The following is a 12,000-nucleotide window of genomic DNA, read 5'->3' as shown; positions in this document are numbered from 1 at the left end:
GAAAATAATATAAAAGTATTTTTAAATTCGTCTAACGTCTTTTACGTTTTAAATTACACCTACTCATTTTCGATTTCAAATTCGCTGTCTAGTTATAAATTCCAGGTATCGAAACTGTTATGAAAAGGCGAAAATAAAAGTAGCAAGTCACGACTAGACTGGTCGAATATACTCACGGTTAGAAAGCGGCGAAAAAATTACGAAAGAAGCTGCAAAAAATTCGTTTATAAGTCGTTGACCTTTATTCAGTAGCATTATTTCGGAATCGATAGAAATGGTCAAATATTTGGTCAAAATTACCAAATGATCTATCAAGAAATGTAGAAGACTAAAAGTCAACGTTTATTAGGTGAGAATATTTTTAAAAAATTATGCAACAATTCCAAAGAATTGGTTACAAAAAAAAAAGGAAAGAGAATTCTTGAACAGTAAATTATGAACTTACACTTGCGACTATGACAAACGTGGACGACTTTGAGATTATTTTTTGTGATGCACTATTATAAGGATCATTGATAGTCGGACTACCTCCGCGAGCAGCAATTTATTAATGAAAATGGCATTTGTTAATACTTTCCGTTTATTATAGTTATTCCAAAAAGTTAAGTGTAAAAATACTTACTGTGTATGTACAGGGAAAAAAGCTAACCAATATCAACGGTCTGATCGTTGAAGAGACTATTAGAATGATAACAGCCCTCACTGTAGATTTAATGATATCGCGGTAAACCCAGCACGCCATAAACTATATGTATGTATAATACAAGAGCATGGTTGTATAATAAAGCTGGTCAATATTTTCATGAAAAATTCATCCTCCTCTGGTATCAATCTTGAAATTGAAAAGATATTTTACAATAGATAATATAATCAATATGCACGTCAGAACTCATTGATTTAAATAAAAATGAAACGAATTATATTACAGAAAAAGACAAATATTTTATGATGAATTTACGAACCGTGGAAGAGAATTTTTAACGTGATGTTTTTGTATTCGTCTATGTCTTCTAACGGTTCTTCATTTATCTGCTCAAAAATGTCTATATTTCATTATGTTATACTTCATATTTCTTGCCACATTAATCTTGTATGTGTTCAAACAAGATGGCGCTTCTATTTAACATAAACATTATCGATAATTGTTTTTTCTCTCTCTCTTTCTGGATAAAATCTATCCAGTCCACGAATAAATACTTTTATTGGTCATTTAACTATATTAGTCAAGATAGTCGCGATAATTAAAACCGATTTTGAAACAATATATTTCAATAGATGAATTATTGAACAAAATCGCTAAATTATTGAAATATATCTACAACTTCCTACTTATCAAACCCATTAATTAGAATAAGAATAATTACGAATGTTTTTGTAGTGCGATTGATTTGTTTCGTTATCGTGTTGAGAAGAAAGGGTTTCGAAACGAGGGCAAAGGGACAAAACGGGGAAAAAGGGATGGCACGAGTGCCGATAACGATGACAAAAACTGACGCAGCGTTTTTAGGCCTGCTAAAAACAACGTGTGCTTTCTTACCGAATGACCAGTTTGATCGAAACAACTTTAAGGGGGTAGACTCGTTTCCACGATTGCAAGGATGCAGGGTGCGCTTTCTCATTTCTCGATAATGCAAAGATGGTGTTTTTCAGTAGTCAAAAGCGCTAGATAAAAGATCGATCTAAGCCAAAATCGCCCTCGAAAGTCCTACTTTCACATTTACGCAGCGTAATTTCCATTATTCGGAAGCACGAAGCTGCGCATTTAGCTGTTTTCCTAAATAGACAGCGGATCTTGTGCATTTCTCACAAAAATGAGTAGGCGAAACTTAAAACAGTAAAAACATTTGACAAATGTAGAAATATGGAGACGTTATTTTCGATCGATTACAATTAGTTACAGTGTTACAGAATAAATAAATCTTTATTTAGCTTCGTTTTCACGCAAATGATATGTAAATATTTGATTTTGCATGAAGATCCGCTCTACCCATTCATAAAGCTGCAACAGTTACTGTGGATAGATGACAAGAAAGTCCCTGGGGCAGGACTTGTGTTCTCGCTCTACCTTCCCTTTCTACGACGCTATTCCCCCACGCTTCTGCCGCGGCCCGGTCACGTGACGCGTTTCGTCTCTGTCGTGCATGTGCCCAGTACTGGCAGAGAGGGGGGAACTTTTCCTCTCAATTCACATGTTCTTCTTTTCATTAATTCTTATCATCTCACCGCCAATACATGCTGCCGAATAATACAAATTACGCCTCGTAAACGTAAAAATAGGACTTTAGAGGGCGATTACGGCCTAGATCGATCTTTCATCTAGCGCTTTTGACTACTGAAAAATAGAGATCGCGGTTTTGAACTAAACCGCGTACTAAAATACACGTGTACACTGGAGATCCCTATTTCACGTGAACATAAACACCGTGTAGTAAGAATTTAAGGATCCGTTCGGCACGTTCGAATCCGAAAACTGATGCGTTATTCTTTTCGGATCGAAATCTTTTTCGATCCGTGTACACCTAAACCTGCCAAGATTCGTCAAATGACCCATTTCACTTTTTTTATTTGACAATTATTGAAACTGTAAAGGTGTTTTCATGGGAATCTATTGAATATATTTTTTGACTCCAGTATATATTGTAGTAGAAATCGCAGAAAATATAAATAAATTTAATCTTGTCGTTTTTATAATACTGTACGCGCATCAGTCACTTTTGATGGTCGGTAGGTTTAGTATTAAATTCGTACTACAGAAGACGCATCCCGTACCCTTTCAATCCCGGAAAAACGAGTCCACCCCCTTAAAAGGGAGGTGAGGGTAAAACGAGTCGAAACTGAAGAGAAATTTGAACGGGCTAGATGAGAACAGAAGTATACGAAGCGCAGTGTTCTTTATTAATGGCAGTCCGACTAGGGTGTTGAACATATCCGCGGCTATTGCGTCTACAAGGGTCGCAAACGTCAACATGTGTGTTGCCTGTAACGCGGGCTTGTATGTACGTGATCGAAAGCATAAAAATATTTGTATCTTATCGTTAAAAATAATATGTCGCGTGTCAACACATCGTAATGGATATCCTTAACGTTAGAGCAATGCACCTTCGATGGTATGTACCACTATCGGTTAAATATGGTTCCCTTTGTTTTCGCGCGCGCTTTCTCGTTTTCTCTTTGGTACACGATTTATTCGGTGAAATAATCATTCTTCATTGTATCTGTCGGTTATCGTTACACCTACGCACGTAATTATACTCTTCGTAATTCGTAGTTCTTGGACTTACACGGTACTCTTTGTAGTAAGATCGACGAATTTTCTCTTGGATTTATATCGGTGCGACTCGTTTACTTTAAAGTACTTTTAAATAGGTAATAAAGAAGAGAAGAGGGGCGTTCAACTTTCAAATGATTATCAAAGGTTACAACTGTTCGTCTCGTATCTTCTCGAATCGATTCACTCCTAGTGAAAAAACACTCCTCTCGCTCGATGTCCCGGACTCGCGAGGATTCGTTAACTCTACGTTTTGTGTGGTCGCGTGCGGACGTTTGATATTTCAACCAGTCTGTCAATTCCTCATTTCGGCCGCTGCGCTGTGCCTCTCTCTCTGTGCATATGTGTGTGCCGTTCGTGAATGCATCTCGCGGGGGACAAATGTTCGATACGAATGGCCGAGTCTCCGAGTCGTCGAGTCTCGACGGTGTTTCGTATAACCAGCTTGTAGAAGGGAAAATACGTATCTTTTCTATTACCGAGTTTTTCACAAAATATTTTACGGAACCGCTACTCGAAATCGTTAGCTGATCTCGATGTTTCAATGGGTGTAGTCGAAATAATCTCATATTAGCAATAATAGGTAGGATTAGATTTTTTCTGCTTTTCTCGTGTCACATTTTATCAAGCGATAGAAAATTGTTTTATTAAATCGATTCGGCTGAGTTTGATTTTTCAGAACGCGTCGAAAGGCCATCTTCCGTAGCTACTTGATTTTACGGCGATTCGTTCTCATTCGCATATGTTTCAGTTCGGACGATTTTACGAGGGGAAAAATAGAGTCCTTCTCTAGTGGTTAAATTTGTTCGGTCAATTTAACGCGATGCTTATCATAGAAACCAATATTTTATTGTTCGCTCGGCGGCCTACTCGATCTTCCGACTCGTTTGTTACGTGCCACAGGTCATGCTTTAATATGGAAAGCCAATTTATATCGTAACGAGCCGAGGAATGTCGATAGACCGGCGATTAAAGGTTTGCAGCAGCGTATTTGGAAATGTTAATTGGTAAACACTCGAGAGCCGATGTGTACGGGAAGTGTACGCGTCTCGTTGTATTTAATATAAATTGAACTGAAAGTGGTAGAATTCAGGGTTGTGAGAACTGGCTATTTAATTTTCAGAGGTTACATCTTGTTCGAAATACAAGAAAGAGATAACACAACGACGAATAAAATGTAATTCGCTTCCGTTTAATAACTGCATCCGTTCATTTCCCATATTATTCCCGTTGTATTGGACAGCAATTTCGATGCGGATTTCATTGGGATTGTTAAGCTTTCGAAAGAAGACGATTTCTGATTTCTAAGACATCGTTTTGGACGCATTCCGATGGTAGTGATGATATTCGCATGCGCGATCGTACGAAGCGGACTCGACGACAAACAAAAAACCAAAGATGATGCCCGATTTTTCTTTGCTACTGTTTGATCATTCGGTTAACTTGTCACTTGGATTTGTTTTCTGTTTTATTTCGGGCGTACTATCGGCGATTCGATTCTCGAAAGATCAGCTACTCTCTTTGTTGTTCGTGCTGTTTATTTCTTAATTTCTTCGTTGGTTCCAGGAGTCGATAACACTTCCTGGCGCACTTTGTGTCCACGGAAGCTCGCCTGGATTTTCGTCGCTGCTTTGTGGAGGTCTGGATCCGTCAAATCAATGCCCTCCAGCTCGTTCATGGCGTCCTTCGCCTGAAACAACAGATTAAGCCATGCACCTGTAGATTTGTAATTGCATACTGGCCTAGGTACTAACGTGTTATATCGCATTGAATCGTCTTTATCAACCATAACGCAATCATTCCGTATGACCAATTCACGGTTGCTGATTATTGTGCTGGTAAAATACGTTTGAACATTCCTTATACATAGAATTTACTAACACTGTTTGCATATTCTGGTCTTTTTACTATTCCTCTGTTTATGAATTTAATGAAATTCGGGAGTTACATGTCTTTGAACAGTTGAAAGCAAGAGATTTCAACAATTTCTTTTGTTTAAAACATCAACAGACAGGCGGATTTTATGCATTTATGAGAAAAATGAGTAGGTGTAATTTAAAACAGTAACAACATTAGAAGAACTTGAGAATACTGTTATATTATTTTCGAAGAAAATAAATTTCTATTTCGCTCCTGTTTGTTGCAATTCGGGTAGAACATTTTTATTTTGCATAATGATCCGCTGTCTAAACATTAATATTCGGGTGAGTTCTCTTTACAAGACCTTGGCCCTTGAGAAAGTGGAACTCAACAATTTTTAAGACTAGAAAAATACATATATAGAATCTTTGACAGAAAAATCTGCAATAAAATAAAATAAGTTCCGCAAGTTAAAGAAAAATCACATCATTCGCTAATGTTTATCGATAGAAGATAATGAAACCACATTTCAATTATAAATTTCAGAAAAAACTTTTTCTCGATTTTTTCGAAAATCGTTTTACGAAAAAAGTAATTCGACGTAATATACGCAGCCTGTCCAGATCTATAGGTTTTGATTAACACATTTGTTGACGAGGTGATTAGTTTAGACGATATTCGCGGAAAAACGATTTTACGAGCATTAAATTAATTATTATAATGTTTAATCCGTTTGGGGCGCGTTGTAAATGAATTTTAATTATTGTTCGAACATCTTATCATTGAGATTGCTGCATTTCGGTAGGTTGGTCATCGTCGCATAAGAAATGTTGTTTGTGAATGCGAAACGGAAGAAACACGGATCAAAATAAAAGATATTTTACATATCAAGCGAGTAATTTTCAAATTACTAATGTGTAATTCGTATAAATTTTATGTGAATTACATTGTATTTCGATTACACTCGTAATTCGCGTAATTAGCAATCACATTAAGGAAAAGGATCGAATTATATAATGCAATTACAGTATAATTCAAATACTGTGTATATAAAATACGGTGTAATTCAATTGCGACGTATTTAAATTGGCACAACTCTGTTTGTGAGCAATGCTATCTTCTTGTATAACCAATATTATCGTTAAAAGAGACGAATCGCTGCAGTTATATATATATATATATATATATATATATATATATATATATTTCTACGTTAAATTAAAGAATTTGCTATTTTATCAGTAGAAATAGAAGCAAGAACATACGTATTAGGAACTATGTTTATAAGAATTATCTCTGTTTAAAAATGAAAAAAGTAAAGTGAATGGTATCGTTCTAAAGTGGTTCGAGTGCACAGTGCACGGGAACTTCCACGGAAGTTTGGCTAGAACTCCAAGTCACGTTGTACGAAATATCGTATTTCGTACTACTGAATTTCCGTGGCTCGTTTTCCTCGGCGTAAAATTTCATGAAAGTAACGCATGTTTAGCAAACAAGTTTCACGATGCTAAAATGCCTTCTTCACCGCCAAAGTGTACCATATTTGTTCCAACAGAATATGTTACGCTGTTGTGTTTGAAATAAATGTTTTCTTAATAGGTAGGGATAAAAGAAAGTTTTTACTTTTTTTCATGCAAACATGGATGACTGTTAATAATTAACTTATCCATTTCATAAAGGAAACATCAGGTTCTAAGATTGAAATGCTTCTTGCGATTTGTTTTTTCAAAATTTACGCGGATGAACGAATTGTTTACGGACTCTTATACACTGTGATATTTATCAATTCAAATCAATTTCGTAACGAGAAAACGACGGATATTGTATGATTATTTATTTATTAGTTGCAATACGGTAAATTCTGATAAATAACAATATTATATATTAGGTTGTGTAATAAATTCTCGCGTTTTTCGTATTTTATTTTTTTCCCGCAGTTTTGTGTTTTGTTAGGTAAAGTATATATACGCATTCGCAAGTCTTCTTCTTGCTCTACAAACCTATCTGCTTCAATTGTTCGAATTAATTAATTTTAATCAATTTTCAGGATTTTTTCCAATGGAAGAACAATTCATTTTCGACATGTGCTCGACATCTCACTCAAGTTGTGTGGCACCCACAAGCTCCAAGTTTTTTTAGCGATGGTAAGTGATAGACATATATTTAGAATAAAGTCTAAAGCGTGTTTTTCTAAGGGGAATTTTTAAAAATTTGGTTCAACTTTAACTTTAATAGAAGATTGATGTTCACGAAATGTGCAAAAACTTTGACGTTTCCAAACATTTGAAATGATGTTCTTCATGTGATGATCTTTATGCATTTATGGCTTCTGAAAATTTTCAAAAAACAGTACAATTAGTACAATTTTTATTTATTTCAGATCACTAAAAAGTTCAATTTTATTTTCATTACTTCCAATCTACTATCTTTTTCATGCTCGTACAATTCCCCATCCTCAATATCAGAGCATTCCATTGGTATATTGTTCACTTTCTGCAACAATTCAGAGATTTTCAATTGTTCTGCCATTTTTAGGGCTTGTAAACGATCGTTTAGGTCCTATTCCAACGGCTATGGTATACAAAATGACCGCGTGAAACAACATCGATAACTATGTTGGGTTACATCGCGGCTATGTTCATGTTTATGTTGTGGCGCCAAAGTAAGACGTTGCGTGCGATAAAAATTAATAACAAAACATCGATAAATCTATCTAAATGTCTAATAAACGATTTCGGGTTCGGTAAACAGATTATTGGATACTTTTCCACTTGAAGAAGTACCAGTCAAAGTATTTTGATTCTGAATAAATTAAACAAAAATATAAAATTCATTATAGTACATCTTTAGTTATCACTGCAAAAGTCATCACGTCATTGCGGCAAACAAATGTAGCACGAAGTAAGAATTTTAAGATGGATTTGCAAAAATCAGTGATTTTGATTGGTGTTCTTCCAGTGTTCATACTCGTACACAGAGATTCTAATTTTCGACCTTCTTTTGTCCGCCACAGTGCATTCTTACATGGTCACGCCTAATAAATACAGAACAATTCAATCCGTCCGTCCTTCGTAGAGCTTCTTAACATATTCGAGTCTAATTACGTTGTATATCGATTCACTTGTCCGTTGTTCACGCCTGTAGACGCAAATGACTGCAATTAAGACTCTCTCGAGCCGGACTCGTAACGAACTTTCATACCACGAAAAGACATTTCATGTTGGAGCGAAATCTTGATAAGACTGAGATTTTACGTCCGACGCGAAAATAAGCGTCGGCGGGTGAAGAAGAAATCTCGATCGCACCTCATTACTCGTAATTAAGGCTGTTATCGATGACAGTATCCGGCGAGAGAACTTGCTGACCCTGTCCTGTCGCGTTTCTATCCCCGCCCCGCTTCTATCATCCAACATCAGCCTATCAAACTGACTCGCGATTCGACCGATGACGGATAATAGTCGAACACGAAGGTAACGCATACCTCTGTGCAGGCACTTGGGTCATTGAAAGTACCGGCGACACGGAAAGCCTTCTCTCATACGAATACTCCTTGGCAGCATGAAAGTGGATGGAGGACGGTTAATGCCGACCCAAAGGGGGAACGAAGGTGGCACCCGGGGTCGAATGCAAATACGTTCGCGCGTAATTGCAATTTACATGTTTATAAACCTCTTTTGCATGTGGTGGCTCCTTTTTTTTTCTCCCGGTTTCGAGGATCGACAGAGCTCTTGTTATACGCCGGGCCTCGTGCCATGACGTCAGGGCCACTTTCTTTTACTTACAATCGAGCCTAAAAATAGGCGACATGACAATTATTGCGTGTACAATCGCGAAAGAGGGTTGGCCCCTCAACGAAATTTTCTTGCGGCTCGGAGTTGCACAGTTGCATTCAGAGAAATGTTTAAAGTGCAGTTCGTTGGAAAAATCGATCCACTTTAATTAGAAAGGCCATTCCATACTTGAACAGATTTTCTCTAGTTAAAACATCTATGCCTGTCTGTTATCAATTTCATCCTTGTAGGGTAGTTTGGTGCTTCTATATTGTTTGTACTTCCAGTATTTTCCAAATAATCGTTAATAATATCGTCAGGATTAGGCCATCGGTTTTCAGGCATCACATGCAAACTGGAAAGTCTTTTCTACTGTATCGTATTCTATTCATCAGAAACATAGATAGTGCAAACGGAACCACTGGTCAGAACGCAATCGTTCCCTTAAAACTGATGGTAAAGTTATTAACATAATCAAACTGATTTTATTCATATTATATTTTCACTCCCCAGTCAGATGCAGTCTATATGTATGTATAGCGTGCTATTGATGGAGTCCTTGGAAATGATTTCTGCGCACGTAAAACATATGTATATCGAAAATATAATATCATATGATTGCATAAGTTCGTGCCCGATTTGAAAATAAAATTCAATGGTTAAATTTTAAAAGATTTAGTTAAAGATTGTTCAAATTGAAATGAAAAAATGGTTGAATATTCTACGATTAGAGAAGAATGGTGACTATATGTATAATTGATGAATAAAGTTGTATTCTGTAAAAAACCATTGAATTGTATTTTCCAATCGGGCACGAACTTATGCAATCTTCTAATATAAAGAAATATCTTTAGGAAAATTGAGTTTTAATACATGGTTTTTTTTGAGACTCTTTATCCTTTCGTGACGAGTAGAATACGATGCAATAAAAAAAAGTTGTTGGCCTCCCGATCTTGAAATTAATTTTACGGCAGCTTTCTTATATCAATTTCCACAACATATAATTTTTTTTAGATCCTTTAAACATTAAATTTTTGTTTTTTAGTATATTTCAATACCTGAAATGTAAAGGGACCTATTCACGATTAGGCAAATCCACATTGTATTAATTAGTCAATCACTATCATTCACGATCAATCATGTTGCGCAAAATACTTGATCGTGAATAGGCCCCTTTACGTACCACTTTTGATGTCGACAAATGTAAGCTATGAAATGTGATTCTCGATAGAGAGTTTCCCAGGGTAATAAATAAAAAAAAGTATGTTTACAAGTAGATCGATCAGTTCAAAAGTGGACGAAACAAGTGAATGTTAATGCTATGCAATGCGCGAGATAAAGAGAAAGCAAATGTCAAAAGTCGATTCAAAGAAGATAAAGAAATTGGGGAGATATATTTTTGGAGATAATTCAAACGAAATTAAAACAAGAATCATTTGTCTCTTTACTTAACCAATGAATATCGTTGTCAGTTTTTGTTTGTCGTCGCGAGATAGAAATTCTGCAGTGCTGTGCGAGTTTGCTCTTACAGTAAAATGCTATTTCAGAGCGGTTTTGAGGTCGTGGGAAGAGCTAATGGCGGTGACAAACACGACACGTCGTGTCGCTTGTGTGCTACATGGGTAATTCGTGTACTCGCAGTTGGTAAGTCGAACATATTTACATTTTACGAGCTTTCGTGTAAGCTTCGTAGTGCTATGCAAACTATTATACATATAATAAAAGTGATATGATACAAACTTAAAATTAATTGAATAAAACGTGTTCGTTTTATGTAAGTGGTTTAATATTTCGATAGATCTCTGTTTTCACATGTGTTCTCTTAAATTATTGTCGAATTAATATCGTTATTATTATGAATAATATCATAATTATAAGTACTAAATGATAATATATTATAAGTAGACTTCGTGAATGTTGCAATGTTGTTTTTAATGTAACAAAGTCGTTAGGGGATGAAATCAATTATGTTATTCCTGATTTCCACGATCAATGCAAAACATTTTGATTTCGCATAAAGATCCGCAGTCTAATTATAACACGCCATTCCAACGAAACAATAAATTTTTCTAAATTAAGGGGACCACGTGGAATTTGTTTGACTTCTACGATCACGTTTGTAATGAGATTGACTATACATGTTTAATAAGGAAAAAATATAATATGAATATTGATATTATTTTGTATCAATGCATTTGGAGGATTGGAATCCGTTAATTATTGCTTTGACCATCCACATACGTGCACGCTATGGGGAAAGCGAATTAGGTTAAGCAGTGTTTAGCCGTCAAATCACGGAAAATCAGTTAGCTCAGGGAAATGACGGTGAAGCTTCAAAGCTGCAGAAAGCTTTATGGAGGGTATGAGGTTCTTATTTCCAAGTCAAATACGTAGAATTGGTCGTAATTTGTCTGGAAAAAAATGTGCCTAAACGAAACACGAAACCTGTTTAAATAAATTTCGTTTGCAACGCTTTTAGAATAATTACACCTTATTTTCTTCTTTCCTAATGTGCTGTACCGATATTAATTTTAGAATTACGTGATACAAATAGACACTTTGCATTTAGGAGAATATACATACATACAAGTCAGGACAGTTGAATAACGATAATATGGAAGAGATTATTATACAAAGTGAACATTAAGGAATTTAACTGAAAATATATCAATTATAAATAGGAAACAAACATTTGTAGAAACTAGAATCATAGAAAATGAGAGAATTCAGAAAGATTATGAGGATGGATACATCGCTTGAACAAGTGAAACAACAGTTGAAGAAATTCACTCATTTGCAAAAATAACTGTAATTGTTGCACATATTATTAATGATAATATAAAGTTTGGCATATCTAAAGTATTAGTACATATTATATATTCTATTATTATATATTTTCTGCGTACTATGTATAGTACATTCTAACTATTTTCTAGTATATTTTAGTGTATTCAAGTATTAGATATTCTAGCACACATACTCTAGTATATTCTAATTATTTTCTAGGATATTAAGACTAAATGAATTCCATATAATGTTGAAATAACAAGCTCATTAATATCGTAAAAATTACATTGAATTAATTTAGTTTCAACTGATGCG

At 35.4% G+C, this 12,000-nt stretch overlaps 1 protein-coding gene across 1 annotated transcript in view; it reads right to left on the bottom strand.

Moving 5' to 3' along the window:
- Positions 1-4,363: 4,363 nt before the first annotated feature.
- Positions 4,364-12,000, bottom strand: part of Igl (IQ calmodulin-binding domain containing protein igloo) — a 138,053-nt gene continuing 130,416 nt past the window's right edge. The window contains exon 4 of the mRNA XM_076445020.1: positions 4,364-4,958. Within this exon, the coding sequence (XP_076301135.1) occupies positions 4,806-4,958 (153 nt within the window). The 3' untranslated portion in view covers positions 4,364-4,805. The remainder of the gene's footprint in view (positions 4,959-12,000) is intronic.

This window comes from Lasioglossum baleicum, unplaced genomic scaffold, assembly GCF_051020765.1.
Source record: "Lasioglossum baleicum unplaced genomic scaffold, iyLasBale1 scaffold0021, whole genome shotgun sequence".
NCBI lineage: Eukaryota > Metazoa > Arthropoda > Insecta > Hymenoptera > Halictidae > Lasioglossum > Lasioglossum baleicum.
Note: the sequence above shows the minus strand (reverse complement) of the source record. Positions and strands in the feature narration are given on the sequence as shown.